Here is a 19319-nt window from a genome sequence, read left to right as displayed (position 1 = left end):
TGCCCTTTTCCAAGAACTCCTGCAACATTCTTACCTCCTTTATCAGGGTCACTGGGTTGCAGCTTTGTTCCTTGTTTGACATTATGTTTAGCATGGAGTCAGTCAGGGCCCAACAAATATTTGCTGAATACGTGCATGATTTGTAAACACACAACCTCTAAGGAAAATCTCAGGGTATGAATTCTAATGGCAGTCTCCATTGAATGCCAGTCCCCTCAGTACTTGGAAGGAGGCAAGGAACAGATGAACAGAACACAGGCTCCACTACCACTAATCTCTAACAATCTTTAGAAAAATACCACCACTGTGTCTGACCCACATGCTGGTTTTTCACTTAGCTAATGACGTGTAATAGTCAGTTCTATAAATAGGGACAGAGTAAATTCAGTCTGACCATCTAAATCGCAATTTCAGGACTACATCTACAGGAGGTACCCTCCGCTTTGTAATGGATGTAAGTAGACTATCAAAAAATCCTCTCTTTGCCTGAAAATCTCCTCCCTAGGTTTTTAACTTAATTTTAAAATATCACATATTAATGAAGCCCCAAATACCAATGAAACGGACATTAGAGTTCATGATTATGCTTGAACCCATTCATTCATAAATGGATAGAAGAAAGCGTAGTCTATTGAAATGAAGTAAGTTGCCCAAGGGAGGTAACTGAACTGGTTTGTTGATGGATTTTTTTCTCTTTTTAAAGGCACTTAATACCTGCTGTTCAAAATCTTCACAACAACTTCAGAAAGCTTGTATTATTATTCTCTTTATATCCAAAAGGAAACAGACTCAGAGTGTTAAATAATTTGCCAAGGTCACAGATAGAAAGAGGCTGCTACTGGATGCAAACCCATTGCTGTCTGATTCCAAAGCTGGATTCTTTTCACCCCCGAGGAAGTGACGCATGTGAGGAGAAGACCTGGCTTGGTGCTCTGGCTCTGAAGTCAGCCCACCGGGTCTTCATGAACGGGCCACTTAACCTTTCCAGGCTGCAGCTCAATGGACTTAAATGACGAAGGTGACCATACGTTATTCAGATCGGGATGCTTTCGGAAAGTGGAAGTTGAATGTAGCAGGTAACAGTGATCTTCCTCTGTTCAGGTGTCCCTCCTTATGTTTTTTGGTCTATTTTCATGTGTCACCCCAACCCCCTACCCTGCTAAGTCCCAGCATCCCTGTTATGTAGCCTCTAATACCCAGTGATTCTTGCTCTTTTGGAGGACTGCCCACAGACCCTCCTGGAGTTGCTTTGTCTCTCCACGTAGAGAGCTTTTAAGACCTGCGAATTCACTTTCCCCAGTGTAGCCGTTGGCCAATGTGAAGAGTGTGGGAGTGTGAAAGTCCAGCTCACAGGCCTCAGGAACAGACAGATCTGACATATAGCTTACACCCTAGAGCTTCCCTGTGGGACCAGTCTGAAACAGCAGCCTGGCTGTGCTTTTGCCCTCTTTTGTCTTGCTTCTCCTATTCCCTTAATGGTTTTCCTTGGGAGCACTTCCTAAGTGAATCCCTTGCACATAAATTTGTACCTCAGAGCTGTTTCTGTGGAACCTGACCTACGCCAGTGGTGCTGGATTGATAGAGACAGCCGTTCACCACTTGACTGGTTTCCTGAGAAAGGCTGGAGCATCTCTCAGAAATTTCTGAAAAAACAGAAGTGATTCTCATCTGTGTGGGATGACATCAGTGTGAACGTGCTTTGAGATGGGAAAATGAAAGAGATAATCCCTCAAGGATCACCAGATCAACAGACAGCTTGTTCTGAGTGGAGCTGGCTGGCCTCTTCAGCATTAAGATTCTTCGCTCAATAAAGGGGACTAAAATTATCCACAGTCGATTCATACAGGACACCTTATTGATGAAATGTTCTCTCCCCCCTGGGCAAAGGCGTTCACCCACCAGCACTCTTCTTGCAGGCCTGCAGGCTGCACTTCTGGACTTCTGGAGGTCTGGCTTCGTGATCACACACGCATCGGTCTTCAGTTGTGTTGTCTTCTGAGGAGACACAATGCACAGTCCTCTTCTGAAAGCCCCCTCCACAGGAAGCAGTGCACTGAAAAAGAGGGGTGCACAGAGAGTCACGGTTCTTCCCTGGGACCACCAGGGGGACTCTAGCAGAGCACCGCTAGCCCCACCATACTCAAGGAGGGGACAGTCTCGATTATCAGAAATCGTTCTGAAGGAGTCAGAGAATAAGGCACTACAAATTTGGAGATGTGAATTTAGGCAGAGTCTATACTACTCACTGTGTGGATTGAATTTAACTTAATTGACTGTTGGGTTCTCTGAGGAATGTGGACAAAGTTTGAAATACAAGCAAAATAGAAAAAGATTTCATTTCTAAGCCCTGGTGCCTCAGAAATCCAGTTTCTCTGAACTAGATTTCACTTGAGGCTGGGAATCAGACGTGAAGAAAGAGAAGTAGGAGAGGAAACCATGAAAGAATGGAGAGAGAATCTGGAATGGGTCCAGCTGGACCATGTATGGCCTCAAGCCACTCACAAGATTTTATCGCAGTGTCATCCAGTGGCTGCCTGGAAGCAGAAAAAATTTTTTATTTTGTCTATATATTATGAAAATATATAATATAAATGTATGTAATATATTAAAATATAATATATAAATATTTATATTATATATATTAAAAATATATAAAATATATACTATAATATATTATACACACACACACATACACAACATAAAATTCATGATTTTAACCATTTTTAAGTATACAATCCAGTGCCCTAAGTGTATTCTCATGGTTGTGCAATCATCACTTCTATCCATCTCTAGACCTTTTTTGTATTTCCAAATTGAAACTCTGTACTCATTAAATAAGAGTTCCCCATCTTCCACCCCCACCACTAGCCCCTGGCAACCACCAATCTATTTTTCATCTTTATGAATTTGACTATTGTATGTACCTCATATAAGTAGAGTTGTCCCTGGATTACTTCAGTTAGCATAATGTCTTCAAGTTTCCTCTGCAATATAGCATGTACCAGAATTTCTTTTAAGGTGGAATAATATTCCACTGTATGTATATACCACATTTTGTTTATCCATTCATCTGTGGATGGACACTTGGGTGCTTCCGCATTTTGGCTATTGTGGACCACAGATACTCTAATGACTAACATTCCATTTCAACATTTTCTTTCTTATATAATTAAACTTCCCAGAGGGCAGAAACCAGAAATAACTACTGAGCTGATCTTGAGTAAATAAAAGTGTGCAACAGAAGACAACAGGAAGAACAAGGGCAGTTAATCAAGCCAGAATTTGATCAAGAGTCCTGGACCAGGATTCTGGAGATGGGCTTTTCCACTCACTGCATATTGTTCTGGATCAATCATTCAACCACTCTCTTTCTTCCTCCGTAAAATAAAGTTGTTACATAAAGAACAAATTACTTCTTTTCCTACTTTCTGCTCCTAAGGGTCTGATGGAACAAGGCTGGGCTGGTCCAGGGTGCTGAAGTCCTGCTGGCCCTCTTGTCCGGGGCAGATAAAGATGGAAGAACTAATTCCAAGCCAAGCACAAAAATGAGCAGAGAGGTCACTATCCATGCATTAATTAGTCAATTAAAATGACTTGTGATAAAGAAGATGCATGAATTTGTGTTGTACTTAATTGGAGGATTAAACAGGAAGCATGGTTACTGATTTGGGTTTTGTTAATTGTGGTAATGCGGTCAGTTTGGGGTTTTAGAGAGAAGGTACACCTCTTTTAATGCTGAGTTCCACTTCTTTGGAACCATTGATAATAAGGAATCTTTGTGTAGAACTGAGAACTCCAAAATAAAGATGCAGCTTAGCTCCCAGCTAAGGCTACTGAGTAACTGAATTGACCATACCCTAAGGTGAACTGCATACTAGTCTCATTCAGTCCTGGATGCCTTATCCAATCAGAGCCCAAGGGTTCTCTTCAGCTTAAGCTGGCCTGTTTGGAAATGTTGACTCCCAGGGCTTAGCAGATGATCAGCAAAGACTCACTCTGTGTGAAGCTATAAAACTCTGTTGTTGCTACCACTCAACCAACATAGATGGATTGGAGAAATAGGAAAAGGAGGAACCATTAGATGTTTCAAAACTAATGCAAGCATCTTCACTGAATAGTTTTCTTACACTTACTACTAATATATGGTAGGCACAGTTCTAAGTGCACAGGAAATATCCTTGAGTTCAGTCCTGGTAGCAACCATGTAAAGTAAGATTTTTTTTTTTTTTTTTTTTTTTGGCTTTTGCTAACATAGAAACAGGTCCACCTCTCTTCTGACTTTCCTTTCTCTTACAGAATTTAATGGGCATGGAGACTCACGTTCTTCAGATTTGGAAATTTTTCTTGTATTAATTCTTTGATTGCCTCATTTCTATTCCATCTCTATTCTCTCTTTCTGAAATCCTATTTCAATTTCATACCTCCCGGTCTGATCCTCTAATTTTCTCATCTTTTATTTATTTTTTATTGCATTTTCTTTTTGTATTTTCTTGAGAGATTTCTTCACATTATTTCCCCAACCCTTCTACTTACTTTTTTACCTTTCTATTATAAAAATACTTAAGATCTCTTTATATTCTCTGAGTATTCCTTTTATATAGCTGCAATAGGAAGCTAGGTCATGGGTGTAGTCTCCTATTTCTCTGAAGAAATTAATTATAGTTTTTTGGGGGGAAGTTTGATGTTCTTTTCAAGGTCTCTGTTCCTTGGAGTTTCTTTTGTTCCGTTTGTTATTTTGTCCTTGGTGTAATAGATTTTCTTAAATGTCCAGTAATCCTAGCCTATCTACTTAAGATGAGGTAACTATGAGCTGACTGGAAGTTCCATGGATGGCAGTTATTGTGAAGTGGTTTTATATAAGGTGATCAGGAGGAGATCTATTATATGAATTTTTTTTTCTCTTGAGGCCAACCCGGTCCCTTGCCTTTGTGGAGCTCTGTTAGGGAAAGGAGGACACAATTTACTGAGTGTATTTTCACATAACCATTGGTGAGATGAGCTCTTTTGTTCCCACCACCTGTGGCTGATTCCAAGGTCTCTCTTGGTTTACTTCTGCAGCAAGAAGACCTCCAGGTTATGGTCAGGAAGTAGGAAAGCTCTAAAGATCCAACTGTCTCTTTTACAAACTTTCAACCAACTCTCCATTTTCCCCCACCTTCACTGCTGCCTCAGAAGCTGCCTGGAAAATTTCTGTGCTATAGACAGTTTTTAGCTTTCTCTGGCATGCAAAGTCAACTATATGTTTGCCTATCTGGTTCTAGCTTCCAAAATTTTATTGATTCCTTCTCTGATATTGTCTTCTATCCTCTGGTCTTTGTGGATTTGAGGTGTTTTTAATTTTTTTCTCTTCTATTTAATGCAGTTTGGGGAAGAGAGGCAAATGTGTATGCTCAATCCATCCACATGCGTTCCCTGGCCTCCGTAATTCGTGTTTTTCACTTGATAATAGATCTCAGAGGTCAAGAGTAATTCCAAAGCCTGGCTTGGTAGGTGTTAGCCACCTTTCAAGCCCCCTATTCTTTGATATGCGCAATTGATGAATTTTTGACAAATGGCTCTTCCAAGGAAACTTTAACTCATGTCCACCTCCAAAATGCAGTAACCTCTAACTCTCTTTAAAGAAACTTTGAGGGGCACCTGGGTGGCTCAGTCGGTTAAGTGTCCGACTTCGCCTCCAGTCATGATCTCACGGTTCGTGAGTTCAAGCCCCATGTCGGGCTCTGTGCTGACAGCTCAGAGTCTGGAGCCTGTTTCAGATTCTGTGTCTCCCTCTCTCTCTGACCCTCCCCCGCTCATGCTCTGTTTCTCTCTGTCTCAAATATAAAAATAAACATTAAAAAATTTTTTTTAAAAATAAAGAAACTTTGAATTTCTGTTGTTAGGAATTTTTACAACTCAGAAATATAGGTCTACCTCATTCTTAAAAGGGCTGTACTCTAATAAATTAATAGACTGACCAGTTCTTCTATCAAAGGATATTAGGTTATTTTTAGGAATTGCTGTTACAAACAACATGGAAACGAACATCTTTATCATCATCTAGGATTACGTTTGATGGAATATTTGTGGGCTAAATTACTACAGGTAGAACTTCTGTGTCAGTCTATGTAGTTTAAATTTCTCGTTGATTTTAATACTTTCCGTTCTAACTCCAGACACATTATTATAAAAAAATGTGCTGGAAATTTGACTGAAGAATAACAACCACACAGAACCTCACAATTTACAATTTAGCTTTCTCTGGCATGCTAAGTCAACTGTAAGTCTGCCTATCTGCTTCTAGCAGATACTACCTGAGGGCCAAAATGAGAAGCAGACCATATTATAGGTAAATGGAGGGGGGGGTGTTTTTGACAATTTTCTTTCCTCACTTAGTTCCCTAAGAACAGGATATGCTTCACACATCATTATTATAATATTTACTGGGCTATCATTATCTTTCTTGCCAAAAAGAAACTGTTGAGCTAAATAATAAGGTACAAGAGCCTCAGGGAATTGACAGACTTAATTCATCCGTAGGGGTGCCTGGGTGGCTCAGTCAGTTGAGCATCTGACTCTTGGTTTTGGCTCAGGTCATGATCTCATGGTTCATGGGTTTGAGCACCACATTGGGCTCTGTGCTGACAGCATGGAGACTGCTTGGGATTCTCTGTTTCCCTCTCTGCCCCTTCCCAGCTTGTGCGCTCTCTGTTTCTCAAAAATAAATAAATAAATAAATAAATAAATAAATAAATAAATATTTAAAAAAAATGTTCATCTGTAGTTGTTAATCTTCTATGGGATTTTGTGTTCCTGAATGGGGCCAAAGTTATAACATTTTCATAATAGTTCACATGGTATGAATTATTTTCTTCTAATGGTCACATTTGATTTGATTAGTGATGCTTATATTGTTATATAGGGTTCCAGGGTATTTTTGAAGAGCTTAATCCTGAAACACATATTTATTTGTTGGGTAAAGTCTTTTCAGGTTTTGAAATCAAAGATGGATGAAGAAAATTGGTTTTGGAATAACTGAATTTCTAGTGAACAGGAAATAAAGTCATTTTCCAAGGGAGATGCCAAATGTAAAGTGATTAAATTATATTTACATGAAAAAAAGTAAAATTGCATGTGACATTTTCTGTTGTTCACATGGCCCATGGGGACAGGGTGAAAGTCAGCTACTGGCCCTGGCACACAGTTCAGCAGGTTGCAAAAACAAAAGCTTGTCCTGACACCAGTATCTTCTTTGGCAATTCATTATGAATCAGTATTAGATGCCAATGAAGATAGGGAATCGATAGAAAATATGATGTGCCCTGTCTACCTACTGAAGTGGTTGACATCGTTCTTCTTTGTCTACTGGAAATTTTTTAAGCTATGAATATAATAAAATATGCATTTTTAATTTTTTGCAGGCTAAGTGATTAATGGACAATGTTCCTTTAGCAATAATAAATCATCTTGTTCTTCCTGGATTTGAGCAGGTATTATCCAGAGACCAGCACAATCTTGAGTTGGATGTACCAGTAGAAGCCTTTTTCAAGAGTACTTGCCAGAGTGTGAATTGATTATACCTATGCAGGAGCAACTATACAGCAATGAACAGTGAGAATCACTAAGGATATAGCAGCTTAAAAATATCTGGGGGCATTATGTTTGTCAAAATACTGCATTGGCCTGTGTTATAACTATCAAAATATACTTAAACAAGAACAAGTTTTACATTACAAAATATTAACAGTTGAGGGATTTGTATATCAGATCCTCTTGGCTCCCCTTGTTCCCCAGCTGTTGGCCATTGATCTGCCCCAGCTGAGATGGTAACTAACTTCATGAAAGCATAGTCTATTGGCCTGCACCTCCTATACCCATGCTGTGTGCCTCTCACCTCTTGATTCTGGGCTTTTCTGGCTGAGACATGCAACATGGTGGGGCCTGCCCAATGCCCACACATGAATAGCCCAAGACAACAGGGGATATTAGCCATCTGAGAGAAGACTTTTTACTCAATCCTAAGAGATAGGAACCAGTAAATCATCTTCTCCCTTCTTGCCGCTGGACAAACTACCCTAAGAGAGTTCATATAGCTAGCTTTTTGAAGGTCTTCTTTTGAGAGCAACCAGTTGTTCCTGACACCAAGCAACAGTCAGTTAGGACAAGTGGTCAGTCTGGTAATGCACCACCTCATATTTGATCCATTCTTTCCCTGTCTCCTTCCTCTTTCCTATCACCCCTGATTTTCTGGTACTGTATTTCCTAATAAAGCGTTAGCTTTGGTCTTAGGACTCTGTTTTCTAGAGAATTCAGGATATGACAAATCAAAGTGCTGGGAGAATCTGTCTGTGGGAGGATCTTCTTTGTTTTCAGGGTCACTGATACAGTTATTTTTATAACAAACTTTGTGACAATAATAAATCTTTCTCTCATTTACAGTTTGTTTGTTTGTCTCTCCATTAAACAGACTGGCCATCTGGCAAACTGATCTGTGAATTGACAAGATCTGAAACTCAGGAAATCAGGCTAAGCCTCCAGCTTCAGGGCATTAACAACTCCTGTTTGCTTCAGGAAAAGCCACAGGATCCAAGGTATTGCGACCCAAAACTGCTTTTCTTTGGGCTTTGTGCCTCTGAGATCATGTTGGTATTTGATCTGCTTTGTATTGAATGCATTTGAAGTTTTCTCTTCAAGACAGTAAACATTGACCACATGTCAGCAAGGATCAACTTTCAGCAGATTTAGAGGAATTAATGGCAGAAGAGTACTGGAACTAAATCAATGGATTTGCTGAACATTTTCCATGAATATATACTACCTTGTAAATCAAAAGAAAAGAAACACTATTTTTTAAAAGACTAAAATAAATTGAAGAGACTATAACCGGCTCTTACCAGGTCCCAGTTCCCAGTGGCCCAGTGACAACAAGGATGGCTGTTGCAGGGTGCGGTGGATGTGGGCCTTTTTGTCCAGTCACAGAGACCTCCTAGACAAATCACTCCTCTCTCCTGAACTCCACCTCCACAGGACCTGGAACACTGATATATCACAGGGACGAGGTTAGGTAAAGATCGCATGGTGACATTTTCAGTGATAAGAGAAGACCTTTTTATTATCATTTGTGTTGCGTACAGGATTAAGAATATTAGTATATATATTGGAATCCGCAACATATATGCCAGGTTCCTCACAGTGACCAAATGGCAGTGGTGAAACAAAACTTAGAGAAAGGAGATTGAAAAAGGACATTCTAAGGATATGAGGAAGAGAAAAAAATCAGAAGATGCCAAATAGTTTGATGGAAAATAGTATGCCAAACAGAAGGGATATTGGTTAAAAACCTAAATGAGAGGTCATGGCAGAATGGACATAATGTTATTTGCATTTTGCCTTCTGGCGCAAGTATCTATAAACCAAAATGTAAAATGTAGATGTTTTTCTTGTGACTAGTTCTGACAGTCCAAACAGGGACACATTTGCAATACGATTATGTTAATCTCCTCTTACGATGGGATTCAGTCTTCCTTACCCACTACATAGAACTTTAGAACTAAATATGTCCATATACAGAATAGGGAAATTGATGGGTTTGCCCAGGGGTCTGATGCATTGGCTGTCATGCTCACAAGATAAATTTGAGACGACAGGCTGGATTCCTAAAGGGATACAACTCTAGGGGCGCCTGGGTGGCGCAGTCGGTTAAGCGTCCGACTTCAGCCAGGTCACGATCTTGCGGTCCGTGAGTTCGAGCCCCGCGTCAGGCTCTGGGCTGATGGCTCAGAACCTGGAGCCTGTTTCCGATTCTGTGTCTCCCTCTCTCTCTGCCCCTCCCCCGTTCATGCTCTGTCTCTCTCTGTCCCAAAAATAAATAAACGTTGAAAAAGGAAAAAAAAAATTAAAAAAAAATAAAATGTGTCAGGTTTTTGCTCACTAGTATAATTTTATAAGATTTATTGTCTCATTTTCATAAGGTTTCTAGGAGGAAATTACATAATCCACCAAGAATCTTTGAAAAATACTTTGAGGGGCACCTGGATGGCTCAGTCAGTTAAGCGTCCAACTCTTGGTTTCAATTCAGGTCATTATCTTGTGGTTCATGATTTCAAGTCCTGTGTCAGGCTCTGCACTGACAGTGCAAAGCCTGCTTGGGATTCTCTCTCTCCCTTTCTCTCTCTGCTCCTACCTCACTTCTGCATGAGCTCTCTCTCTCAAAATAAAGAAATAAACCTTTAAAAAAAGTACTTTGAGGGATGCCTGGATGGCTCGGTCAGTGAAACATCTGACTCTTGATTTCGGCTCAGGTCCTGATCTCATGGTTTGGTTGGTGAGATCGAGCCCCACGTCAGGCTCTGCACTGACAGCATGGAGCTTGCTTGGGATTCTCTCTCTGCCCCTCCCCTGCTCTCTCGCTCTCCCTCTCTTTCTCTCAAAAATAAACATGAAAAAAAGTTTTTTTAAAGAACCTTGAAAAATCTTTATTGTATGGTAACAACAACAAAATAATTATGGTTGCCAACATCTCCCCCATTATATCAGGCATGACATATGTGGTGGTACCATAGGAAACAGGGTAATTACATATAATTAACCCTTTTTGTTCAATAAAAGAACTAAGCTATTGATTTCATGGTATTCCAACTTTGAGAGTCAACATGGATTTTTCCCATTTATTCTATCTCTTTTTAATCCTATCTGAGGAGAGAAGGGAGGGATTCCCCCATTGGAGATCATTCTACCTACACGTGTACATATAGATTCAGGGCCATCTGGCCAAGTAATATCTAGGAAAGGAGGTGAAGAAAGTGTAAACCAGTGATTCTCCAAGTGTGGTCTCCAGACCAGCAACTTCAGCATCTTCTAGATACTTGTTAGAAATGAAGAATTCAGGCTCCACCCCAGACCTCCAAACTAGACACTCTGGGAATGGGGTCCAGCCATCTGTGTATTAAGAAACCCCCAGGTGATTCTGAAGTGAGCTAAAGTTTGAGAACCTCTGGTGTAGGGACATTCCAACAGCTGAAATGCCTCTTCCATGCAGGCAGTATGGGCTGACTGACATACCAAAGGGGTCCACAGTCTCATGATGGCAGTCTGCTAGAGAGTGTGTATAGACAAGGCAGCATCGTGCATCAGGGAAAGCACCTAAGGGTGCTCAGACCCTCAAAAGCTCAAGAGAAATATTTTTGCATTTCCATGTCCTCTGCTTCCTCAGAGGGAAGTCTTCCAACTGTGTGGTTTACTCAGAACAGAATACTACTTTAGAAAGGAGGGTTTGGGGAGACCTTCAGGGAACAGTGCCTGATTAGGGCTCCCAGAAGCTACTGAGGAAGCATAAAGAATACATCTTTTTCATAACCAGAAAGCAGATCTGATTGCTCATCTTTAAAAACCTGCCGATGCCGTTTCTCTGACAAGGCGATCTAGGCTCCTCTGCAAATTCCTGGATTCTGAAAGCTGTATAATGATTCTGAAGGCTCATTATATGTGGAAGTCTTAGAGGCCTCAGTCCAGAGCATGGGAGTAGCAGGCACTTTATATGCCCCAGAGCTGAGCAGGTAAGGAGGAGAAAGAGGGGACAGTGGTGGCTGCTGCCCTCCCCCCCCCCCCCCCCAAACACCAGGTATTGGCCCAGAGCCTCAGGAATAAGTATGGCTGCTTGACATTGTAGGCAGTAAGTAGCTGTAGGGGGCTCAGTCTTCTGTAAGCTTTGACTCTAACTCTGTGTTCTACAGTTGTAATTCACTACCTTCCTTTCCAGGGCACGTGGAAGGTTTGGTTTCCTCCAAAATAGTTATTGATTCACTCTTCCTCCTTAGTTTACTCTTTGTTCAGTGCTTATTGAATTAATGTCTATGGTAGAAAGCACACTGGCACTGGAGTCTACCTTATGCTTAAACAAATACTCCCCCATTTATTTTCTAGTTGTATGACCTCATGTAAGTTTCTTAACCTCCAAGTCTCAATTTCTTCATCTATAAAATGGAATTAATAAAGCCTACCATTCAGATTGTTGTGAAAATTAAACCAAGTATTGGGAATGCAAACTGGAGTAGCCACTCTGGAAAACAGTGTGGAGGTTCCTCAAAAAATTAAAAATAGATCTACCCTATGATCCAACAATAGCACTGCTAGGAATTTACCCAAGGGATACAGGAGTGCTGACGCATAGGGGCAGTTGTACCCCAATGTTTATAGAAGCACTTTCAACAATAGCCAAATTACGGAAAGAGCCTAAATGTCCATCAACTGATGAATGGATAAAGAAATTGTGGTTTATTTACACAATGGAATACTACGTGGCAATGAGAAAGAATGAAATATGGCCTTTTGTAGCAACGTGGATGGAACTGGAGAGTGTTATGCTAAGTGAAATAAGTCATACAGAGAAAGACGGATATCATATGTTTTCACTCTTATGTGGATCCTGAGAAACTTAACAGAAGACCATGCAGGAGGGGAAGGAAAAAAAAAAGTTAGAGAGGGAGGGAGCCAAACCATAAGAGACTCTTAAAAAATGAGAACAAACTGAGGATTGATGGGAGTGAGAGGGAGGGGAAAGTGGATGATGGGCATTGAGAAGGGCACCTGTTGGGATAAGCACTGGGTGTTGTATAGAAAACAATTTGACAATAAATTTCATATAAAAAAAAAAGAAAATTAAACAAAGTATGGTAGGTAAAATGCTTAGCCCATAGACACACTCAAAATATGCTGGGTTCCTTTTTTTCTCTTCTTTCTACCATGCATGGGTATGGTTGGGAGTTTTTTGTTTGTTTGTTTTGTTTTGTTTTGTTAGCTGTTGAGGTATTTGCATATTGGCGAATAAGATTATTATACTTCACCAAAGAACAGTCACTTTGTTTTCATGTGATGAAGTAGGACAAAGAACCAGTAGAGCCTGGGCCCTCACAAAACAGAGGACATGCAGACAGGCACAAGCACACTTCCTTTTATTTGTGTAAACAATGATCTGGGCATTCAACTGAGAAGTGGAACTCTAAAATAAACTGTGTGTGGGAAGGACCCGACCAATACCCCCAGTTCAATTGCAGAGGCCTAGGAGAGAGGCATGTGAGGCTCTGCCCTAAATGACTTTCATCAGAGTGGTCCATGTACATTTCCCCAACATGAATCCCAACTCCCCAGTATGACCACTGGGAGACTGAGTTGTAATAAAACACTGAATTATCACGTTTGAAACCACCAATTGTTGTGGCCTGTTGACCTGTTGTTGTTGTTGACCTGTTCAGCCTTCTCCACACAGCATTAGGCCACTGAATGGAGGCCAGTCATTGCCACGACGCACGCGTGGTCTTCCCTGACTTCTAGTCTCACATGGTAACACAGGGATTCACATTTTCCTGGTTGTGTGGATGATATCTCTGGAGGCCATACCTGGCTCCAGGGCTCCACCTGCCACTCCTCACAGGGCTCCATGTTACAGCTCATGCTCAGCGGGGGAGGAATGCCGGCCAGGAACTGGCAGTGAAATGGCCTCAGGCTCCGGTGGTCCCGGCTGTCCACACATTGAATCTCCCGGATCTGGAAGCCCCCGCTGCAGTTTCTGGAGCACTGCATGGAGAGGGAGAGAAAAGGGGATACTTGAGTCCCTGGTGTCAGGCTTTGGATCCTCCGTATCCCAGGGAGTTTCTCAGAGAGCCGTGAAGTTCCAGGGTTCCGGCCATGAAGAAGGATTAAGTCTAGCTCAAGTGTACTGTTTCCCTCACAGGCCCTCTAGAAGGAATCATTCAAACAGCTCCCAAAGATGCCCCGTGTCCAAAAACACAGGCATGGCAATGTGAGAACCAGGTGGCGAGTCCAGTTCTGTCACTCACTTATTGTGAGATGTTGGGCAAGTCACAGAAAAATTCCGAGCCTCAGGTGTCATATCGATAAACTGGGACAATACCTGTCATCTCACAGCACTGTCGTGAAGGTCACAGACACTGGGGTTAGGTGCCTGCTGGTGCAGTGTGTGCCCCAGTAGGCGGCCATTCCCTCTGGTGTGCATTCATCCGGGGTGAAGGGGAACTCTCGGCCAACCCACACCCATCCGCCCTCAGAATCCTGCTAAAAACCTGTTTTCTCCACGACTCTGAAGGCAAGATGGGTTATGCTTTGTCAGATGAAGGGCCGACATGAGGGAAGTAACTGGAATAACTACTCAGTGGTTTGACTCCCAGAAGCGAGCAAACCCTGGGTTTGTCCCTACCACCCTCCTTCCTCCTGTAGCTAACATCACCTGCCTTCATCACTGAGAGTTTGCTCAGCACAGGCCCCCTGAAAGCCATTACAAGGCTCTCCTCACTGCCCCCTTCCCCCATGCCCACACCTTGTGTAGCAGCCCCGGCATCCTGCTCAGTCTCAGGTCACTGCAGGGTGCTGACTCCTTAAAATCATGATCAACACTGATGCGCCAGCATCCCCCAAACCAGGGTTTGCACAGCCGATTCTGAAGTAGACCTACTCTCTGACCTCTCGGATTTTGGAAGCTATTCCATCCTCCACCTAGATTTTACTTGATCATAACTTGAGCTTCCAAGACTTGGTCTCCAATCTCTTTAGAATGCTAGTGTCAGCCGAATCCCTTCCGTTCATCTTGCCCCCATCTCCTAGTCTCTCCTGATCCTGTCCTTGCCTGGCCTGTCTTGTCACCCTCCACTGTCAGGTAGGGACTGGAGGTAGGAAGGAGGGGAACAGACCCCTGTGCTCCTCAGCCTTTTGCCTCCAGCCTCTCTGTGGGTTAACAGTACATCCCCGTGGTCTTTATGTCTTGAATGTTCCTCCCTCTACTCTTTACATTATGCGCTACTGCTCTTCTTTTAGACCTCAGCTTAGATGTCATCTCCTCAGAGAGGCCCTCCTGGAATGCCTTTATCCGAAGGAGGCTCTCTTTCTTGTAATTTCTCTCAGCTCCTTGTCCATTACTATCACAAGAACTTGAAATGTGGAACAATTTTTATTCATTCTGTGTGTCCCTTCTCTTACACTCTCACTGCCATGAAATCAGACCCCTATCTGCCCTGGTTCCCACTGTGTCCCAAGCATCTAGCATGGTGTCAGGCACAGAGGGTCCGTACAGATTTGTTGAGTGCATATATGAATTCCGAGGGGGTTTCCAAGTGGGCTAAGGAGACCCTGGTCACTGCAGCGATGAAGAGCACCTTTAATCTCCCCATCCTCCCATCTAGTATCTCATTAGCTTGGCTAAACTTGGCTGAGAAAATGCACCAGCAAGAAAGTGTGTGCATTGCTGTAAGGTATCTGGCCCCTCTCTACACAGTGAAAAATGGTGCTCTTTCTGACCATGGTGGAATAGTCATAACTACAGGGTTTGGGATTGTGAAAGAAAATTCCTCAAACTTTCAGTAGAGGTACACCCCAAAGACAGTTCCCCCTTCTTCCGCCACCTGCAGATTGTGCTAAGTCACCTGACTTCGAACCTTGGGCTGTAACAAGGAAAGATGCTGGCCCATGCGACAAGGGACAGACTGAGGCTCTAATGCCACCATAAATTGAGTGTCCAACTTCTTAGAGATAAACAATGCTTGCCAGACAGCACCCCTCCCCAAAGAAAAACAAGCCAATAACCTCACTTTCCTGCCATGTAGTGAGTACACAAAGGAAAAAATAACTGTCAATTTGAAATCAGCCACAGAGCAAATGAGGGAGCCTGCTAATAATTTCCACACAAAGAGGTCATTTGTCTGACAAAACAGATTTCTGGGAAATAGCACATGGTGAAGTAACAGGATTCTTTATTAGGACAAGGGAGTTTTATAAGACATTAATTATAAAATTGGATTTTACTTTCCTATTTTTCATTTGTTGCTGCAATCTATTATTCCTAATTTAATTTTCAAGCTAGCATTACCCCTTTTGTTAGAGTATTCACATTCAATGGGAAATAAACTTTATTAATATGCTGAAGTAAATAATAAGGGAAGACACTCACTAAATCTCTGACTTTTCGGTTCCATTTTCAAAACAGCCTCTGATTCAGTTAGCAAGAGAGAAGTGGCAGGATATTAAATCACTCCACTTCTAATGCTGTTTTGCCTTATATGCTGAATGCCAATTATTATATTAATTTTTTACAGCCTTAGAGGAGGGTAATTTGTATTAATGTTTCCTCACCTGGAACCTGTGGGCTAGACTGAGGACTGGAGTCAGACTAATGAGAACAGAAAGCCTGGCCAACACCTTATTGTGACCAAACAGGCCTGACTGTTCTCTAGTTATGGCATCAATTTAACTAGTGTGATCTGCAGACCAGATAGAGTGAAAAATACCCTTAGCTTATAAGAGCCACTGGCAGAGATATGAAATGAAAGCACAATTCTGTGATTCTCCCTTGTGGTGTTTTTGATTTGTGTAGTCATCCTGATACCCTTTACATGTTGGACTCATACAGAGTGCTCAGTCGAGTATAGAGGAATTAGTGAGCATAGCATTGGGAGAGCAGTAGGTTGCACTCGGGTGTGACCCCGAGAGCAAATAGCCACCTGAGTTCACATGGATTAATCACTTCTCTTCTCTCAGCCTCTGTTTCTCCATCAGTATGGAAAGGAAAATAAACTAGATGATTAAACTATCCCAACATTCTAGAGGGGTATACGTGTACGGGATCGCTGCATTTGTATTCTGTTTTGATTTCAGAATACTTTCTTGCTTTCCAAGTTGAACCAAATACTAAATTTGGATACAATTTTTTCTCCTGTTCCTTTACGTATGATGAACAGATTCACAAGACCCTTAAGATTAAATAATTCATTCCAAAAATTCTAAGTTGAACAGCATGAAAATTCATCCTTCTATCTCTTTCCCCCCTCTCACCCCAACTTTTCTTCCTCCCAGTTATTGGGCACATCTATGTTTCAGGCTCTGTATTTCTAGCAGGTGGGAAGAGTTACATAAATGAGTAGAAGGAATAATGATTATATTTATATATAAAGATTACCTCATAAGTTGTTCATGATCTAGTGAGGGCACAGTGGAGGATATGGTCAGTTTCACCTAAGGAGGTCAGGAAAGGACTAAATAAAGGAGCCAAGTTTTGAGCTGAAGCATATAGGATATGTAGATGCTCGCTCAGCCAGCAAAATAGGGTGGGGGGCATTCAAGGTGGAAAGAAAGGCATGTATGGAGGCACAGTGCTATGAAACAACGAAGCTTGTTTGGGAAAAGTGCATTAATCAGAATGCTAGGGTAAAGAGTGGGAGTGGACAGAGAGAGAGAGACGGGCAGGGGCCATCATGGAGAGCCTTGTGGTCTGGACATCAATCCTCAACTAGAGTGGTCTTGGGTTCGTGTTTTCGGTGGTCCTAAATGCTTCTATTTCTTTACCATTCCTTTATTTTCTTTTTAGGGGAACCCTTAATCTAAAATATTCCGGGATGTCAAGAGAAGGTGACAGTTCAGACATATAACATATTATACCAAGAATAAAATAAATGCAGTGATTTTCAGTATATGATGACCTTCCTGCTACTCAACTTTTGCTTTCTGGGGACAAAAAATCCCTTAAAACATGCAATTCCATGTTTTCACGTTTGCATATCGGAGTTTAATATATGTTACTGGGAATATTTTATATATCAAAGTTGGGGATGGTCTGTATTTAGCAAAAAAAGGAGCTCTTCCCCTATTAAATTCATTTCTAAAAGTTCAGATGTAAAAAAAAATGTAGAACCGTCATGGACAATCTATAAAATCTAATAAACACAAAGGCAAGAAGTAGAATAAGACAAAAAGACTAGCAATATACATGAAACACAAGACCATAAAGAAAGGCTGACACTTTCTCTTATTTTCCAGCAAGTCAACTACTGCTAAAATAAAATTGCAACGCTCCCTAGGTGGGAAGACAGAACATTCCAAGAAAAATGTAAAACTGTTTCTGATTCATTTCAGAAATAATATCTATTAGACTTAACCGTGAAAAGGGAAGTGCTTGTTCTCAGAAAGCAAATAAAAGGGATGTCAAATCACCAGTTTACAAAACTTCAGAAGGTGCAACCATCAAGATGTTCCATTGGGCGGTGAATGGAGCTGTGGATGATGCATCGCTCTAGGTGTCAAATGCACCTGAAGGTTTTTCAAGCCCCTTTTGTCACTTCTGCATTTCTTGCATCGCACACTTTTTTTCCTCATACAAATTTTAATGCTCTGAAATTGGCAAGTTTCTTACAACTGACGTACATATTTATTGTGTAGTGTTCTCTTTCTTTATGAAAAGCTGTCATAAAATTGATGCATCCCCCAGTGGATGTTTCTTAAAACTGGGAGCATTTGGTAACAGCTGTGTGATCAAACGTTAGTGATTTAAGCACTCTGAGCTTTTGTTGCCTCAGTGGGAATTATAAAGAAGGTCCTGTGCTGGATGAAAATGGAACTGATTATCTAATGCTTTTGTGTAATGTCAGGCACATAGTAGTATTTGGCGAGTGTTAGTGCCCAAGGTAGGTCAAGTTCTTCAAAGTTCATGGACACCAAGCACCTTGCCCGCTTAGTACTAAGGAGTGGACACCTGCTCGAGCCAGTCATTCTGTTGACAGAACTTTCTCCACTGTCACCTGTCCACAGGCCTTGCACCCCAAGTCCAGGAAGCCAGAGGTTAGTAAGCACCTAAGAACCAGTCCTAACTTTTATCTTGAGCTCAGAGTCTGCCCAGGGTTTCATCTAAACAGTCTTTTAAGGGGGCACCTGGGTGGCTCAGTTGGTTGAGGGTCCGACTTTGGCTCAGGTCATGATCTTGCAGTTCATGGCTTCGAGGCCCACATCAGGCTCTGTGCTGACAGCTCAGAGCCTGGAGCCTGCTTCAGATTCTATTTCCCTCTCTCTCTGCCCCTCCCCCAGCTCACACTCTGTCCCTCTCTCTCTCTCAACAATAAAAATAAACATTAAAAAGAATAAAAAAATAAAATAAACCAGTCTTTTACCATTTACAAAGCTGTTTCACTAACATTCTCTTTTTTTGATCCTTGCAACAACTCTATGAGGTAAGTAGAGGCAATATCATCCATGTTATTTCTCAGAGATGAGAGAAAGAACGTCCCGAGGGTGAATGGCCAGAGTCATCAGTGTCATATGCTCATCACGCCAGAGCAGGGTTGCCAATCCAGATGTGTCTGATCCACTGCCCAGCCCTGCTTCTAGGATTCAGTTCTACAGAACTGTCTTCCCAAGGATGCCTCTGGGACAGACCTGAGGACCACAAGCTTGAATTTGCTTCAGGCAGATCACTACATGAAGCGGAAGCACACCATTCTGAAAGGCTACTTCTAGACATGGTAGAGGGAGAGTCTGAACGTATAGTCTTATTCTACTGTCACACACAT

The 19319-nt window shown here is 41.8% G+C and overlaps 1 protein-coding gene across 3 annotated transcripts in view; it reads right to left on the bottom strand.

The window, feature by feature from the left end:
* Positions 1-19319, bottom strand: part of ADAMTS12 (ADAM metallopeptidase with thrombospondin type 1 motif 12) — a 331317-nt gene that overhangs the window by 9503 nt on the left and 302495 nt on the right. For 2 of the 3 annotated variants that reach the window (XM_023239155.2, XM_045038312.1), the window contains 3 exons: positions 13375-13551; positions 8874-9017; positions 1900-2053 (listed from right to left, as the gene is read on the bottom strand). In XM_023239155.2, coding sequence (XP_023094923.2) covers positions 1900-2053; positions 8874-9017; positions 13375-13551 — 475 coding nt within the window. The remainder of the gene's footprint in view (positions 1-1899; positions 2054-8873; positions 9018-13374; positions 13552-19319) is intronic. The other variant, XM_023239156.2, reaches the window with a different exon arrangement.

This window comes from Felis catus, chromosome A1 (assembly GCF_018350175.1).
Source record: "Felis catus isolate Fca126 chromosome A1, F.catus_Fca126_mat1.0, whole genome shotgun sequence".
NCBI classification, from domain to species: Eukaryota; Metazoa; Chordata; class Mammalia; order Carnivora; family Felidae; genus Felis; species Felis catus.
The sequence above is the reverse complement of the archived record's forward strand: the minus strand, read 5'-3'. Positions and strand labels throughout refer to the sequence as shown.